Consider the following 19,469-nt stretch of genomic DNA (forward strand, 5'->3'; position numbering starts at 1 on the left):
TATGTAATACATCACATCATAATTAAAAGGCACAAGTATTGCATGCATCATTGCAAATCATAAATGTTTCATGATGATATCAATTTTATCAAATTATATCCTACCATGCATGTTCATAACTTTTCATTTGTATGCATCAAAATAATATCAAGAGTATTTTATGCATAATACCAAATCATCATTTATAATTACATCAATATTCTAATCATTATTTCAATCTACACATTATGATAATAATAAATTTGCACTATAGACAATCTCACGTTTTATCATTCAAGCTAGCGTATATTTTTGCAATTAGCAAGCTAACAATTTTCGTTTTCTTTTATAACAGTGATTCAATCATATCAAGGTATTTGTATCATAGATACAAAGAAATCATATCATCAAAGATAAGACCATTTGAATACCAAAAGACATGATTTATTTCAACAGATCTCCTTTATTTTTATAAATGTCAAAAAGAAATGTAGGAGATCAAATGTTTTAGTACCTTGATTCTTGCATAAGAAGTCTTAAGTTATAAATTTTGAAAAATCAAGATAAGTCTTATTCAAATTCAAATCGTCAAATCAAAATCATTTTCAAGAGATTAATAAAAAGAAAAACATAGATAGATTTTTTAATCTCTCAATTCTTTATGAATCATAAAAATTATAATAAAAAAAAATCATGATTCATTTCAAAAATTTTCTTCTTTAGTAAACAATAAGAAGAAATATGGGAGTTCAAAGAACAAGATCTTGATTCACAATAAAATTTCATGTATCGAATATCGAGAAATCAAGATGATGATGATTCATAAAGAATATCACAAGTTATATTCAAGAGAAAAATCATCATTCATTTTCAAATCATTCAATTTGTCAAATCAACATTTCTTGGGTATGCATAATATCAAAACATGGTTTCAAATCTTCAACATATAACACGCATGAATTCAAAAATTAAAAGGAGAAGGGAAGAATTCAAAGGTACAAAGATTTCAACCATCTCATAAACAAATGAAGGATCAAGTCATGAATCCAAAATTCCATGAATCTTTTCGACAAATCTCCTTTTAAATAATCAAAATGATCATAAAAGGAAATCTCATATTATTCCAAAAAATCAAGATCATAATTTTGATGAAACTCATTTCAAATTCAAATTATCAAAATTATTTTTGGGGTTCACAAAATTTATAACATAAGTAGATTCATGATTTCATTGATAATAGATCCCCCCCCCCTTTTTTTTAAGTGTTTTATTTTAAGTGATTGATTTCATGTTAACATGCTTTTCAAACATGCATCAACGGTTAGGATCAAAAAATGAATTTCGTTATAAAACCATCAAGACCAAGAAATTACAAAAATCATTATGTATTACTTTAAAATCTCATGTATAAAGTCATCAATCATGCTATCAAAACTTCAATATTTTCATTACAACATCAAGCATTATTAAGTATACAATCGTTAAGCATGACACTTATACTATTTCATATAAGCATGTCTATTTCATTTATATCAAATCAAAATATGCATCATTTTTTTTTTAAACCAAAAAAGCCACTTTTAATATCATGAAAATCGATAATCCATAAATCACAAAAATCATTATGCATCATTTCGAAAGAAAACTCATTAAGCATGATCATTCTGCATTACTTCAAATCAAACATGATTTCATTTATTTTCAAAATATTTATCATGATAGGACATACAAGGCAAAGAAATCATTAAACATAAAGCATATTCATTAATCATGGTTTCATTGAGCATAAGGTATTTTTAACCAAAATAATTTTGTTATTTGTTATAGTCATACATTTTTCTTTTTAGATTAATCTATCTTTTTATACTTAGTTTTCCATACAAAAGCCATGCATTATCATTAAGCATGATGTTAAATTTCTTAATATTTTCATTAAGACATCAAGCATGGTTTCAATCAAAATCGAAAATCATCAAGATACACATTTTTTCTTCTTAAGAAAAATATACATATGATCATTATATTTAAATCTAACGTTTTATTCTATAAACATAAAACATGTAATTTTTAAGAAAAATAATTATTCAAAAAAAAGAAAATGCATCACAGAAAACATCAAGTAATTTCAAAATAAATTAAGGGGGTTTCGATTACCTCATCGTTAAAAGCCGTTAAGGCGTAGTTTGTCACCTTGCCTTTTTTGATTTTCTCCTCATCTTCAGAGGAGTTCAATTCATCCCAATTTTTGTTCTTCTTGCGTTCAAAGTAAGTAGTTCCATTCTTTTTATTTTTTAATTTTTGTTTCATTTGTAGTTTAAGTTCACCATCACTTGAGCTTATGCTCGAGTAGTCTTCATGTGTTCTATGTCCCAAATCCTTTTTGTCCTTTGGAAGGTTGTTCTCGAGTTCCTTTTTTATTACACTATTCATTTCGTAGGTCATTAGAGATCTAATTAATTCTTCGAGTGGAAATGTTTTAAGATCCTTGGCCTCTTGAATGGTCGTAATTTTGGATCTCAACTCTTTGGAAGGGATCTTAGAATTTTAGTTACTAATTCAAAGTTAGAAAAATCTTTACTAAGAGCTTTGAGTCCATTGATGACATTCGTTGAACGGGTGTACATATCTCCGATGGACTCACTTGGTTTCATCCGGAAAAGTTCGTAAGAATGCACAAGAATGTTGATTTTGGACTCTTTCACACGGCTAGTGCCTTCATAAGTAACCTCAAGAGTTCTCCAAATATCAAAAGCCGAATCACAATTCGAAACGTGATTAAATTCATTTTTGTTAAGTGCACAATATAAGGCATTCATAGCCTTTGCATTTAGAGAAAATATCTTCTTCTCCAAATCATTCCAATGGTTCATTGGAAGAGAAGAAAACTCTCATTCGAGTTTTCCAATAAGTGTAGTTCATCCCATTAAAAAAGGAAGGATGAATGAGAGAGTAACCCTCTTGAAGGCCGAAAAGAGTCATTTCTATTTGGGTGTTAAACCAAAGTAGAAAATCGTGGCTCTAATACCAATTGTTAGGATCGGAGCGGTACTAAGAGAGGGGGGGGGGTGAATTAGTGCAGTGGATTAAAACTCGTAAGTTTGAAAATGATTTCGTAAATGCATAGAGATTTCGATTTGACAATGAATGACTTGGTGAAAGTAGCTCGAGTAAAGTGAGCTGCTATGTAAATAACGGTTTAAGAAAGGTAAACACTCACACATTCAAGGAACACACCAATTTAAAGTGGTTCGGTCAAAATGACCTACATCCACTTGCGAAGCCTTCTTCGATGAGGCTCCCAACTTCTACTAGCAAATCACTTTGAAGGGGAAGGACAAATACCCCTCTTACAACCTTTTACAAGGGGTTCACACTCTTACAGATTTTCAAAGAGAAAGAGGGAGGTGAACACTTAAGCTATTGAAAATAAGACTTGCTAAAGACTTTGCTAAGGTTTTATCTCAATCTCTAACTTCTCAAAGGTTGTATTCTCTACTGAGAATTGAGGGGTATTTATAGGCCCCAAGAGGATTCAAATTTGGGCTCCAAATTTGAATTGCTTTTGGGTTTCCTAGTGCTGGCGGTGCCACCGCCTGTTAGTGTCTAACATTGACAGTGTACTGGCAATGCTACCGCCTAGTCCGACGGTGCCATCGTCGGACCTCTCAAGTGCTAGGCGGTGCCACCACCCAGTCCGACAGTTTGCTGGCGGTGCCACCATCGGAACTCTCGGGTTCTGGGCGGTGCCACCGCCTAGACTATTTCAACTCACTGGTTGGGCTCTAAGCTTGGCCCAAACCAGTCCGAACTTGGGCCCAATTGGCCCCTAACCGGGTTATAAGATTAACCCTTAATCCTAACCCTAATTACATGCAAACTATGAAATTAAGATATAGTCCTAAGCAAGTTTTTAACCTGTAACATCGAGTTTCCTTTCGGCGAGCTTATCGGTGAACTTCCGACGGACTTTCGATACACCCGCGGATTTCTTCCAACGGACTCCTAGCAGGCTCCCCGTCTTGTGGTGAGTTCAATGAGTCTTTGGCAAGTAGCCGAACTTTCTCGGTGATCTCTGTGAACCTCCGACGATCTCTCCGGCGGACTTTCGAAAACTTTGGCAAGTCCCCGATTTCTTCTCGGTTGGTTCCGATAGCACTTCTGATAAATCTTCAGACTCTCAGCAAACTCTCGAACACTCATCAAACTTGACTCCGATAGACTTGTTTTATGTCTTCAAGCTATCGTAGTTAATCCTGCGCACTTAAAATAAAACTTTGATTGAGACAATTAATCTTAAGCAATTAATCAAGTTGTCCGGCATGTCATTGGTCCTTCGACACTTCGTCCGATTCTTCGGCATATCGTCATCTCTTACGACCTATTGCCCAATCGGCTAGTTGACTCTGCAACTCTGATATCTTTGGCACAATCTCTACTCTTCTTGGCTCGATGCCCGAATCCACGGCCCGAATCCTTTTGTCGATACGTCGATCGATCCACCAGCCCGACGTCCAATCTTCTGACATATTCCTCCGGCGCAACATGATTTTCCTGCTTTAATTGTCTCATCTTGATCGAAGTATCTTGCATTACTCAAAATGCAGATTAAATCATAAACACATATCAAGTGGTTTCATCATCAAAATACGAGATTCAACACCACTAACAGTCTTCCTTCAATGAGCGAAGACCAACTACCCTTTTACATCCCTCTTCTCTTTTTCACAGGTTTAGGAGATAAACTTTACACCCCTTTTTACAAAGCTTCCTTTACACTCTCCCTTAGAATTGTCTCTAAACTTTAGGATGAGGGATTCTACAATTTACAAGGGTTTTCAACTTTAGAAACATAAAGTTTTTTATCATATTTCTTGTTGTTCCATGCAGGAATAGCTGAGGTATTTATAGACCCCAAATGACTTCAAAACTTGAAGCCAAAATTCAAATCCCCGAGATTTTGAGATAACGAGTGGTACCACTGCCCAATTTGGTGGTACTATCACCTAACACACTATCACTGGGTAGTACCACTGCCCAGTCTGGTGGTACCATTACCTGACAGCCTCGGAGATTGAGTTTTTTGAGTTTTCCAACTCATAGACGGTTCTATTGCCTGTTCTAGCGGTGCCACTGCCTAACCCAACATTTGGGTCGTTGAATGAGCCTCCCAATGAGCCCAAATCACTCCCAATTTAGGCCCAATTGGCCCCTAATTGAGTTGGACCCAATTCTAATCCAATTATATGCTAACTACGAATTCTAAGACATTCACTAAACTAAATAAGTCCGTAAGTCTAGGTTTCTTCCGGCGAACTTCTGACGATCTCTCCATAATGTTCCAGCGGACTCCCGGCAAGCTCTTAGATTTCATGATGATCTTCTTTGTGAGTTCCGACAAACTTCTTTGGTAAGCTCCTAGACTTTTCGGCCAATTCCGGCAGAACTTTCAATGAACGTTCAGACTTCCGACGAACTCTCGAACTCCCAACGAAATATCATTCTTGACTCCGGGACTTTATTTTTCTTTATGCCTTGATCACTATCATAGTTAATCCTATACACTTAAAACCTTCTTAAATCTAGACAATTATTACAAAGCTAATCAAATGCTGTTCGGTATGTCATTGGTTCATCGACGCCTCGTCCGATTCTTTGGCGCATCATTCTCTCTTGCGGCTTATTGCCTAATCGACCAGTTGACTTTTGCATCTTTGATTTCCTTGGCACAATTTTCGCTCTTCTTGGCCTATTGCCCGATCCATAGCCCGAGACCTTCTGTCAATACATCGACCGATCATTCGGCTCGACATCCAATCTTCTGACATATTTCTCTCTGGCCCAACATGATTCTTCCTGCTTTAATTGTCTCTCCTTAATCGAAGCTTCCTACGTCACTCAAAACACAGATCAAATCATAAATACTATCAATTGATTTTATCATCAAAATCTGAGATTCAACATCAATCATCCACTCAAGATCTTGACACACACAAGAAAATATATTATTAGAAGGAGACAAAATTAAATAATCACCACCCTACACTTTATAGCCTCTACTTCTTTTTCCTTTTTCTTGCTCTTCTTAGGTTGCTTGCATTGGTTCTTGTAATGTCCTTTCTCACCTCAGTTATAGCAAACAATATCTTTTCTTGATCTTGACTTGCTTCTACCCATACGTGAAATACTTTTATCCTTGGAATTTGACATTCCTTTGTTCTTTGAGATAAGTGCCTATGAATCATTTTAAGATGTTGCTGAATTCTTTCTTCTCAACTCCTCATTCAATAAACTGTTTGTTACTTGACTCATGGTGACAATATTATTTGGCGCAGAATTATTGAGGAAAACCACCGGTGTTTCCTAACTTTCTAGTAATGGACTAAGAAGTAATAATGTTTGCAACTCATCGTCTAGAGACATTTTCATAGAGAATAACTGGTTAGTGATACTCTGCATTTCATTCAAATTCTTAACAATAGAAGCACCCTTTTTATATTTCAAGTTTATAAGTTTTCTGATCAAGAAAGCTTTGTTGCCGGCTATTTTTCTTTCATAGAGACTTTCCAACTTTTTTCCAAAGAGAATATGCAAAACTTTTAGTAGAAACATGGTGAAAGACACTATCATCAAGCCACTGTCGAAAAAACCCAACTGTTTTTCTATCTAACCTCTTCCATTCATCATTTGTCATAGTTACGAGCTTTGCATTATCCCCCTGCAAAGGTCCATACAAATCTTTGCAATACAAGAGATCTTCTATTCTTGGTTTTCATATCATCCAATTATTTTTATTCAAGCTAATCATACGAGAAATACTACTAGCCTCTATGTTCTAATATAAAAAATTAAATCACCAAAACCCTACTATGATACTAATTGATGAGATATAAAGAGAAATAAACTTTTGTATATGAATAAATACTAGTAGGCCATAACACGTAGCGAAATTAAATAGAATCATAATAAAATAGAACACCAAGATGAAAACCTCTCCAACATGAAGGGTAAAAACCACGGGGCAAACTAGAGATAATCCACTATAAGAATAATGAATATACAAATCTCAGTCTTTTGCCCAAAACCCAAGCAATAATCTCAAGAGAATAACTAGGATACAAGGATTACGTCACTGTGCACAATATTCAAATTCTCCCTAAGTAATCACAATAAAAATCTACTATAGATCTGATCTAACTCAAGATGATGATACTACTTGAATGATTGAGAATAGTCTCTCTGCATTGTCCTTATCTTCTTCATTTTCTTTCTCTTATTTTTCTGTCATTTTTTCCTTTTTTGTTGAATCAAGATGCTGTTGTAATTTTCTCTCTTGTTACTGTGGTTTTCTCTTAATTTTCGCAACCACCACACCCCCTTATTAGATCTAGAGTTTGACTTAAAAGGGGTGGGCTGTGGGCTGTTGAAACCCATTATGGGTTGATGGGCTGTCAGCCCAACCGTGACTATATTAACACATTAACATAATAATAAAGAAGACGATTTTTAACGACATCAGTGACCCTTATTTGAGAGAGAGAGAGAGGAGTGATCTATGGTGGAATTATAGAGGTACAGAAGGAAAAAAAAAAAAAAATAATAAAGAGTGGAGTGACGAGGAAGATAAGGATCAAACTAAATAATAAGAAGAGATAGGGTGCAGGGAGAGGAGTAGATCAAAATACTTCCTTTCTCTTCATAGTTTTAATTTTAAATTGGTCTAAGTTTTGAAAATTTTCTTAGAATTTTTTTTCTGACAAGTGGCATTCATTTTTAGAATTCTTTAACAACATACATTTTTATCTAATACTTGGAAGATGCCTGATTTGATAATCAATCATCTATTCCTTTTTTTTTTTTTCTCATTTTCATGGATTGATTCATGGGCGAATTAGTCCAATTTTAATGATTTTACATTATGTTATAGTATTTTAGTAATACTAAAAAATATTATAACATAATAAAAAATATAGTAATATAATATTTTTATACTACATTACCATATTTTCAACAAAATGAAAAAAAGTATAACATAATAGCAAAAATATTTTAACAGTATTTTTATTATGTTATCATTTTTTATATTATTGAAAGCATTATAACAGCCTAAAAATAATATAACCAGACTGATTTACCTATGAACTGATTTATAAAAAAAAATAAAATAAACAAACAAAAAGGGTAGATGATTGTAAGTATTAGATAAAAAGGGGGTATTATTTGAAAATTTGGGGACACTTCCTATGAATTATCTAAAAATAATTGTATATCCTCGGGAATTTATCTTTTTAAGTTGACATAAATACTCTTAAATGTAAATATAAAAAAGTTAAATAAAAAAGATTTAAATAATTTTAAAGAAATTATAATATCAAGTTAATTAGATTCCGTTTGATTGGTCGATATGGATTATACAAAAATCAATCGACTCAATAGGTTCATTTTAATTTTATTAATGAAAATCAAAATATTAAATAGATCAGAAAGAATTTTTTTTTATTCTGGATTTTTGTTTTTTGGGGTCCAATCACCCGATTCTAACCGGTTTTTATAATTATGTTGTAAACTAAACTAGTCAGTACCATCATAATAAAAGAAAATTAAGATTATATACCCTAAAATATATTTGAAGCAAAGGCAAATAACTACTAAACCCAAAAAATCCTATCTGTTTCATACTTGCGTACACACCCAAAACAAAAGCAAATCACTAATTAACCCAAAAATCAACAAAAAAAAAAAGAAAAAAACAAGCCAATCTGTTTTATACTTTTGCTTGAGTACATTCCTAAAAAATAAAAGGCAAATCACTAATCAATCCAAAAATCACAAAGCACTTATGTTTGAGTCAATATTAACACTCTTAATTAGTTTCACGTCGAAAGTAGATAAGGCTAAGATAAACTTATAAGAGTTTGATGACTATATTATTATAAATTTTATCTTAAGTATTTTGACTAATGTTTTACATTCAAATTAAATTGATAGATTAATTAATCCATCAAGCCATGACAAATATTATTAAAGTTAGTATTAGGTTATAACCAGGGGTAAAAAGTTATATTTAGATAGAGTCAGGACTTATGATTAGATCCATCATTAGGGCTAAGTGAAGAGGGAGTCAGAGGACTTGTGATTAGATCTATCATTAGGGCTAAGTGAAGAGGAAAAGACTTGTCACGACGTGGATTCACCATTTGATTTGATCTGGATCGATGATGATTTCATGAATAGAAGAAGATTATTATACTCCCAATTAAATTTAAATATTTTAAATAAAATAATTTAGATTAATAAAATTGACATTCCAATTAGCCTGCATGAGAATGAAAACATTGCAAATCACTCATTAATCCAAAAACCACAAAACAAAATAATCTAATCCTTTTATAGCTTTGAGTACACACTCCTAGAGATTGCACTTGATACCAATCAACACCGGCACACAAAAATTGAAGGAAACAAAAACATCAGAAACAAAACAAAAAACACAAAACATATTAAATCTGTTAATCAGCTCGACCTCCTTCCCTCTCTTATTTCCTCAAAGAAAACGAAGCTTAAAACCAATAGATAACAACAGGCAAAGAAAGCCTTCAAGCAACTACCACAATGGCCGCCGCCGCCGCCGCTGCCATCGACCAGTAGACACCGCTCCTGATGGCGGCGCTCTCATCAGCGGCCTTCTGGTCCCCCGGCTGCCCCTCCGGCCCTGCCGGCGCGGGCGGCGACGCCTTCGCCGATGTCGATGTCCCCGCCTTGGGCGCTGCCGCCGCTCTTTTGTCCGTCTCCGGTGCCGGCGCCGGGGCTGGAGGCTCCGCCGGCTTGAACAGTTCCATCGGTTCCAGCACCTTGTCGATGGTGTACACCGCCAGGGGGTCCTCGTCGATCAGGGTCCCCATGAGGGTGGCCACCGTCACCCTCGTCCGCAGCGTCACCTGATTCCCGTCGTTCTGCACTGTCAAGTTGTAGTTCCTGGACGTGCCGTCGGTGGCCAGCGTGTTCACGACGCCGTTACCGGTCTTCAGCATCTCAACGGAGTAGTAGACGGGGATGGCGTGGTAAAGCAGCAACGAGAGCTTGCCATCGGCGGTGAGGTTCTTGAACTTGGGCAGGAACGGCTTCATGGCTTCGTCGAGGGGGCAGAAAGCCGTGAGGCCCCCGTCAATGTTGCTCGCGAACGTCTGCTCGGCGTCCGCGGTGGCGGCCAGGAGGCCAGCGAAGGTGGCGCAGCCCTTCCTCGCCATGAGGGCCGTCAGGTTGACCTGCGCGGGCGCAGTGACTGGGGCCTCGGCGGCCGGGGAGGAGAGGGCGGAACTGATCTGGATGACGGAGAGGTTGTAAGGGATCTCCTCGACGGACTTGACGAAGGCGGAAGCGGGGAGGGAGGAGGCGGAGAAGAGAACGTGGCCGGCTCGGTAATCAGAGATGTTGACGAAGCCGGCGGTGTCGGGTGCGGCTCCGGAGGCCTGGAAGAGGGTGGAGGTGAGGGCGGAGCCGCCGGTGAGCTGGTGGAGCTTCTTGGCGCCGAAGTAGTCGACGAGGACGTGGAGGGAGAGGAGGTGCTTGAGGGAATAGAGGGAGAGGCCCGGGTGGGCAGTGAGGAGGGCCGCCATGGCGGGGTTGTCGACGGCGAGGACGGTGATGGTGAGACGGCGGTTGATCTCGCCTGCGAGGTGGGTGGCTGTAAGGTAGTGGTTGAAGGTGGAGAACTCCGGGTGCTGCGCCAAAATTCTCGTGATGTTGTGCCCTCGAGATAGCGTAACGCACAGTAATAATAAGCTCAGGAGGTGGGGAAGAAGGAGCTGCTGCTGCTGCCTCATCGTTCTGCTGCTGCTTTGTCTTCTGTTGCTGATAATGGGAAGGGAAAGGAAGAGGTGGTAGTAGAGAGAGAGAGAGAGAGAGAGAGAGGGAGATGATGATGGCGGGGTAGTAAACAGGGAGGTGGCGACTGGAAGATGAAGGTAATGACCTGGCGGAATGCGTCAAGTGTATGATATTATTGCTGCAAGTTTGGTATTTAGTTAGAGACTGAAAAAGAGAGATGCTCTCTCTCTCTCTGTCTCTCTCTCTCTCTAAATCTTTAGTAGTTTTCTACGGTAAAATCTGAAGTATTTGATAAGGAAAAGAAATGTAGAAAAGCATTAAAGCTGGTAAAGCAGTAGATTTGGGAAGAAAGTGAATGCCATGCAAAAAAAGAAAAAGAGAGAAAGTGAATAAAGAGAACCGTGACATCCAAGTAAATCTACTTAGAAAAAGTTGCATTCTGGCTTCTATTGGAGATGAGTTGTGGAAGCTTGTCGGATTTATTTGCAAGGGTCGTTACATTACACTTTATATATATATTACTTATATATATATTTATATGTTTATAACTTTCATGAATTTGTAAAAAAATTATATTCCTACCAAGTCAATTGTTTTTAAATATTTCTTAAAATTTAAGTTGATGTATATATTATATAATATGATATTTATTGTTTCGAAAAAGGATAAGTCATGAAGATATTATTTAATTGAAACCTTATAATCTTTACCGTAAAAAATTGACAGGCAATCAAATCAATCAACCACTGCACCCTTACCACAGCGGTAGACATAAATAAATAAATTAGTTAATCGAAGTACAGAATAATAGTCTACGAATATGTTTAATGATTAATTTTTGGTCAAACAGGCAAAGGGCAGTCACCAAGGCATCGACCTCATCATGAAACAAGCCTTCTCGACAGCGTTAAAGCGAGATCTTACCTCGCTAGCTTTCATTAGTGACATGCCACAGTCGATTTGTGATCGTACGGTCTGCAATGGCTTGTGATATGATGTATAATAAGTGGTGTTGGCTTGTGATATCGTGGGACTGGGCGCCACCCACGTGTGAGTAGATCCGCAGTGACCGATGAAAAGAAACTATTTTTTTTCAAATATAATTAATATCGATAGTTTGTAGATATAATTTTATATTATAAAAATATTGATTAGGTTCAATCAATCAATCAATCAATCAATCAGATTTTATTGCCCATCAAAGAGTAAATCATCATCATTATCATAATTATTATTTTATTCATAATTAAGATACACAATAGTTCCAGTATTATTTTATGTTGATTGTCTTTAGGTAAGAAAAATTGTAAAGAAAACTCAAAGCAATACATAAAAATTGATACGCAAATTTTACAACACATATGACATTGATACATACGAGATACAATCAATACACATTAAACTCATAGTCATAGATTCATGAATATCATACAATTATATCTTAATTGTTAATGAGGTGAATAGACCTTCAATCTTTCCGAGACTAAAGGATAGTGAATCATTGATCCAGTCTTGTCCAAAATTTAGTTTATACCAATATCTCATGAGCATTAGATATTTTATAATTATAATATTTCATTCTTAAGATACACAAAGTCATCTTAACAATATCATATGTACTAAATCATGTTATTCAAATGATTCATTCATTATTTATGACATTACTTATTCATAAAATTAACAATCCTAATTAGCGGTGGAGCTTTAGCGTGGTCTTTCCCGTGTTACAAAATAAGTTACCCATGTTAAGAATAAGAATGAAACATAGAAAGATATCTGATTTTGATATGATACTCTCTATTTATACACATAAAGAGAGATGATTTTTCTCAACAGAACAGTAATATTTCCTCATATAGTTGGGGAAGTCTCGATAGCTATCATGGGAAATCTTAGCTGCTATCATGCCCCTATAAGATGGTGCTTCTGTCAAGGATGCCGATCTTGGACCGATATGATGAGAATAGTTTACGGGAAGAGGCTTCGTGAGTGAGTTTGCTAGTTGATCAACCGTATGTACGTGAAAAATATGTAGTTGATGTTTGACAACTTGTTCTCGTACGAAGTGAAAGTCGATGGCTATGTGTTTCATGCGTGAGTGAAATACTGGATTGACGCATAGGTAAGTGGCTCCAACATTGTCACAATATATTGTAGGAATAGAGGTGGAGGTGATGTCAAGTTCTTTGAGTAGATTCGTAACCCAATTGAGTTCTGTAATAGCGGTTGCAATAGGACAGTATTCAGTTTCAGTTGTAGATCATGCAACTGTCTTGTGCTTCTTAGAACTCTAACTGATTGGATTAACTCCAAGAAAGATAATATACCATAACGTGGATGTTCTGTCATCAATGTTCCTTGCCCAATCAATATCAACAAAGGCATGGAGATGAAGGGTGGAGTGTTTGCGGAAAAAGAGACCATGATTGAGGGTCTCATGAAGATATCGTAAGATTCTTTTAACTGCAAACCAATGCATAGTAGATGATCGATGTATGAATTATGATAATTTATTGATCGTAAATAAGATATCAAGGCGGGTGAGAGATAAGTACTATAAGAAGTCAAGTACTTATCGGTATTGAGTTGGATCTGTAGTAGGGCTTCCATCACATAGTTTAAGTGACTCGCTAGTAGAAAGAGGAGTTGTAACTGCTTTTGCATCTTACATGATCGTCTTTAATAATAGATCTTGAATATACTTTTTTTGTGATAGGAAGAGTCCTGAAGACGTGTATGTCGCTTCTACTCCCAAAAAATAGCTCAAGAGACCTAAATCTTTAAGGGAGAATTGATCTGCTAAATGCTTGAGGAATGTCTTGGTTTCCATAGGATTGTTACCCATGATAATAATATCATCCACATATACCAGAAGATATATTATATTACCACTTTAGTGATGAAGAAATAGTGAGGTATCAGACTTGGAGTTGATGAAGCCAATTGATGCCAAAAATGAGCCAAGTTCGGTGTACCAAGCTTTTGGAGCTTGAGAAGTTCATAAATAGCTTTTTGTAGTTTACAAACATGCCTTGGATACTGAGGGTGGATGAAGCCAAGAGGTTGCTACATAAAGACATCATCAGTTAGGGTTCCTTGTAAAAAGGCATTATTAACATCGAGTTATCGTAAATGCCAACCTTTTGGGATAGCCAAACTAAGAATAAGTCGGATTGTTATGGGTTTAACAACGAGACTAAATGTCTCTGTAAAGTCAACACTAGGCCGTTGATGAAACCCTTTAGCCATTGGACGTGCTTTATATCTAGCAATGGATCCATCTGAGTTCTACTTAATTCGAAAGACCAACTTACACTTGATGATATTTTATGTGGGATGAGATGGTACAAGGTGTTGGGAAATCTTAGGGGCGACATCACATGCGTAGCGGAAGAATAAGAAAACAAAATCTCCAATTTCCTAAAAAGATGTTCGTCGTCGTGCGAAGATTGGTGCGTAAAAATCCGTGAAACAAACTACGTATAGAATAAATTGTGTTACCTAGGGAGATCATATATCCCTGTTTACTTGTAGATCTCTAAGAGAGGGTGAAGGAGGTCAAGCGTCCTCCTCTCTAGTGGTGATCCACATAGCAGAGCTATGACGACGCTCCTCAAAACTCCAGACCTGCTCTGAGGTGGAGAGGGAGAGGATAATAGGAGAGGCAAGCAAAGGCTCTAGCCTATAAACCACTGAATCCCTCCTATTTATAGAGGTCCCTTGTCAAACCCTAATGGATTCTCCCCTATTGGGTATTGGATCTGCATCCAATTACCAAAGCCTCTTAGATTAGTGGATCTCTATCCAATAATCTCTCATAAACTTTTATTGGATCTCGTCCATGGGATCTAATAATTCAGGGGCTTATTGGATATCCAATAAGATAAGGTCTTCGGTAGATATCTCATATCCGAACTTCTACTCATCGCAACGCCTACCATATATGTGTGACCCTCTAGGCCCAATATCGAGCTGACCATGAGTCATACCTGTCAGAACTCCTTTTAGCTCAGTGAATTATTATCTCCATAATAATTCACTCGACTCATCAACTACGGATGTATTAGGCCACTACGCCGTAGTCTCCATACGATACAAGGGAATCCAATCCATTGGACCTATCTGTCCTCAGTTACCGTGTACCTATAGTCCCTCATCCATCTAATATCCTTGAGACCATATACTGGGTATGGTGCTATCAGACCCATATGGTTTCTACTCGAGTCTCGCTCTAATCGGATTCTCACGGAGAACTCTTTCTCTCTCAATTCGAATGACCCTGACCAGAGATTTGTTTGAGTAAGAGCATATGAGATATTCCTCTCATGACACCGAGAGTGGATGATCCTCTATCGACACTTAATAGCCCTCGTAAGGTCGCCTACCACTACCAATGATTGGCTGTACTAAATTTGAGACATCTAAACCTATAAGTCCTGTATCAAAGAATGGAGCACTCATACATGACATCCTTGGTGTCTCAAGTCTAAGGATCAGATATACCACTGGGACTATGAAATCGCTGTCTAACAATAAGACATCATCAACCATCCAGCATTCCGTAAACGGATCAATCAGTGAACTCATTCTCTAATTAGCACTTGTACTGTATCCCTAGTGTCCTCACACGAGCAACTATGAGACCAACTGCATCCATCATATGGACGGGTATACAACACACCAGTCTATCCGGTTATCTCGATGTCCCTCTCGAGTAACCTACGACAAGGATTATTTAGGATCTATATTTAAAGGTGAATTAGTCTCATTATCGTGATCTCATTACGATCCGATTCTCATTGTACAGATCCAAGGACATCACAATATATACATGCATATATGCAATAGTCAATTTAAAGTGATAAATACCAAAATATAATAAGCAAAAAGATTCTGTATCAAGTCACACATGCCATCACTCACGTGATTGGCTTGTTGGGCACTTATGACTATCACAAGGGTCCATATAGAATTATGGATGAGGGCATCATATTCTTCACACATGGCTTTACGTTAGTATGGAGATTTTTGGGCTTGAGTAATTGTGATAGGTTCAGTGGTCTCTAACGAGGATTTCGTGATAGCATATAGATCAAGGACTCATCGTGGTTTAAATATACCGCTTTTAGAGCGTGTTGGCATTAGATGTCTAGAGGCTATATGGTGTGTTGTAGGTATGGGCGGTGGAGAGGCACTGACATTGGTTGGGGCATGCTGAGGAACGTTAGTGTCATTGGTCCCAAGAGAGGATAAAGATAATAGTTGTATTTTCAAGGGCAGTACGTCAATCATAGGGGAACATTGTGAAGAAGGGAGAGGAGCAGTGGAGGGGGTGGGGAGCTATTGAACCGGGAGAAGAAGAGAGTGTGGATTCGGAGGAGAAGAACTAGATGGTGTTATGAGAGACTCGGTTGATGGGATCGACGGTATACTTTAATGATGTATATTTGTTGGAGTAGGTCGCACAGCATGAGACTCAGGATTTTGAAACGGAAATATAGTCTCTATAAAAAATAACATGCTGGGATGTAAAGACTTTTTGAGATTGAGGTTTGTAGCATCGAAAGTCATTATGTTCAAGAGAGTATCCAATGAAAATGCAAGACTTAGATTTTGATGTTATCTTGTGTGAGGTATAGGGACGGAGCAATGAATAACATAAATAACCGAACACTTTAAGTTTATGAAAGTTTGGGGATTTGTGAAACAGTTTTTCAAATGGTGACTCATATTGGAGGACTGGAGTGAGCATACGATTAATGAGGTAGATAATAGCTTGAAATGCTACAGTTCAAAAAGTTGATGGCATGGAAGCTTGATATAAGAGTGTGAGACCAGTTTCAACTATATGACGATGTTTGAGTTCAGCAGAGCCAACAAGTTGAGGAATATATAGAGGTGACTTAAGGTGTTGTATACCATAAGTAGAGAGGCAGGATGTGAGAGCTTGATATTCGTCGCCACCATCGAAGTAAACTATTTTAATTGTAGACTAAAAGAAGTTCTCAACTAATCTTCTAAAGTTGGTAAAGATTGTTGAAACGTCAGATTTATGGTGGAGAGGGTATAACCATGTGTATTTGGTGAAATAGTCTACGAAAATAACATAAAATCTGAACTTATCAAAAGAAGTGATTAGGGCAGGGCCCCAAACATCAGTATAAATTACTTTAAAAGGTTTAGAGCAGGATACAGAGGATATTCCAAAGGGGAGTTTATGACTTTTATTACTTAAACAAGCATCACAATGAGTTATAACGCTATTGGTTTTAAGCGTAGGAAGAGACTAATGAGAAAGTAGTTTTTGCTAGATAGAGGATGAGGGATGATCAAGATGACAATGCCATAAATCAGTTAGAGCTATGACAGACGAGTAGGCAGTGGGCTGAGTGATATGTGGAACTGATAGCCACTCGTAAATATTGTCCTTATTCTGGTCGCGGACCAAGGATGCCCTCGTGCTTAAATCCTTGACAAGAAAAGAGTTAGGAAAGAATTCAATTGAGATATTATTTTGTTTGCAGAATTGAGAAACAAAAATGAGATTCTATTTAATATGGGGTGCACATAAAATATCATCGAGCATAAAAGTTATGTTATCTGAATTAAGTATTGTCGAACTAGTATGAGTAATGGGAAGTCCGTTACCATCACCGATGATAATGTCTTTATTTCCGCCATAGTTATTATGGATGGACAAGTTCTGGATATCAGAGGTGATATGATGAGATGTACTAGAGTCCACAATCTAATTTTATTGACCAGTATTCGGAGTAGTTGTAAGATTTGCGTGAGGCCAATGTGATGAAGGAGAAAGTCTGGGTCGAGTTCTACAAACTTTTGTAGAGTGGCCAACTTTATCGCACAACTGACAGATAACTCTTTGTTGATATGTGTGATTAGGACGCCAGGGCTGAGGATAATTGTAGTAGCCGCCTTGATGGTTGTGATTGAAATGTTGATGAGGTTGAAGGGGGGAGGTTTATTTAGAGCCCACAAATTCAGGAGGCATGCTAGCCAAACATTTGTTGATGGGTTTGTTGTACCGGTTGCTCTTCTTTTTTGATTTTTGATTGACTTGAGTTGTGATGGATGTTCTTGGTAATTTGTCCTCACGCTTGTGATATATCTCATAGTCAGTCAACTTGTCATAGAGTTCTTCAAAGGACATCAATGAGTCGCGTGTCCGTATCCCTGAGACCGTTAAGTGTGTAGATAATGACTTCTTAATCACTAAGATTATGATCTATCAAGGCTAAGTTATCGATGATAACTTTTATATATTGTAGATAGTTAGCAATAGTACTTCCCTCTTATTTTTCTTGCATAAAACTTGATAGGAGACTAAGCAGACAAGTACGCGAAAGATTTGCCAATGTAGTTTGCAGCCTACACCAAGCTTTGACAGTAGTGTCATATGAAGATATGAGTGGGGTAACGAATCCAACGACTAAAGTTTGAATTGTTTGAAGGATGAGACGATCTTAGCGTAACCATAGTTTATGGTCTGGATTCGGTACTGGATTAGGTGCTCCTAGGATGTTGAGCATCGCTGGTGGATAATAGAGAGAGCCATCGATATAGCCTAATAGATCATAACCAAATATAATATTAGAAAATTGAGCATGTCAGAAAGTGTAGTTAAAGATAGGTAGGAAAAAAAGTAAGATACGTAAGAAAAAAAGTAATTTTAAATATTAAATATGAATGAAAAAGTAAGGTGAGAGTCTGTAATAGAAAAAAAAAAAAAAAAAGTGTCCAGTAGCTCAATTCACTTCTCTCTCAGTGGAGGCCACTGTTTGGTGGTGGGAAGAGTTCACTACACCAAACTACACCAAGCAGTAGATGAGCAGAATGCGATAGTGAAGACTGCAAGCAGATCTACAAGAGATCTGCAGTTCTGTGAGAAGTTCACATCCACATCAATTCACTTCTCTCACAGTCGAGGCCCTCCTCGTCTTTGCTGCTGCTGCTCCACTGTTTGGTGTTGGGAAGAGCTACTCCAAGCAGTAGATGAGTAGGATGCGGTAGTGAAGACTGCAAGCAGATCTACGAGAGATCTGCAGTTCTGTGAGAAGTTCTTTGCAGGCCAATTGAAGATCTCCAATCGTGCAGTCCACCGAAACTCCACAAGTAGATCGAATGAGAGACCCCTATCCAGTAGTTCAGACGAAGGCCTTCCTCGTGGGAGGTGGGAGGTGGGAGGGAGGAAAACAGCGTTATCTCCTGCAGTGTTCCACCGTCGATCTTTGGAGTAGCGATCGGTGGGAGAGGGAAATCTGCAGTGTGGTAGAGGCCAGTGATCTGCAACAATTCTCTACCGAATGGGAGATGGCTGGGCTGTGTCCGCTTGATGGCCGCCTCCTCGTGCACGGGTGATGAATTGAGAAGAGGCACTACGGAACTAAAGGAGAAGGCGTTGATGTTTCTACAGCGATAGTAGCGGATCAGTGATGTCCCAGTGGTCGCTCATGAAAGGGACAGCAGCCGGCGGAGAGAGACAGCAGTTGTGGCTGTGGCTGCGACCCAAGGAGAGGCGGTAGAAAGTGCCAAAAGGCAGTGGAAGAAGTCGCCGAGGAAGTGCCGCAGTAGTCGTAGGGAATAAAGCGACCGCAGTAACGAGATTGATGTTGCCAGAGTTCGTTGCTTCAGATTGATGTTGCCGG

General features: G+C 37.7%; 1 protein-coding gene across 1 annotated transcript; it reads right to left on the reverse strand.

The window, feature by feature from the left end:
• Positions 1–9,335: 9,335 nt before the first annotated feature.
• On the reverse strand, positions 9,336–10,953 carry LOC135595728 (fasciclin-like arabinogalactan protein 1). Its single transcript, XM_065087003.1, has one exon. The coding sequence runs from the start codon at positions 10,797–10,799 to the stop codon at positions 9,573–9,575; it is 1,227 nt and encodes a 408-aa protein (XP_064943075.1). The 5' UTR covers positions 10,800–10,953; the 3' UTR covers positions 9,336–9,572.
• Between the last annotated feature and the right edge of the window lie 8,516 nt (positions 10,954–19,469).

Source organism: Musa acuminata, chromosome BXJ1-2, assembly GCF_036884655.1.
Source record: "Musa acuminata AAA Group cultivar baxijiao chromosome BXJ1-2, Cavendish_Baxijiao_AAA, whole genome shotgun sequence".
NCBI lineage: Eukaryota > Viridiplantae > Streptophyta > Magnoliopsida > Zingiberales > Musaceae > Musa > Musa acuminata.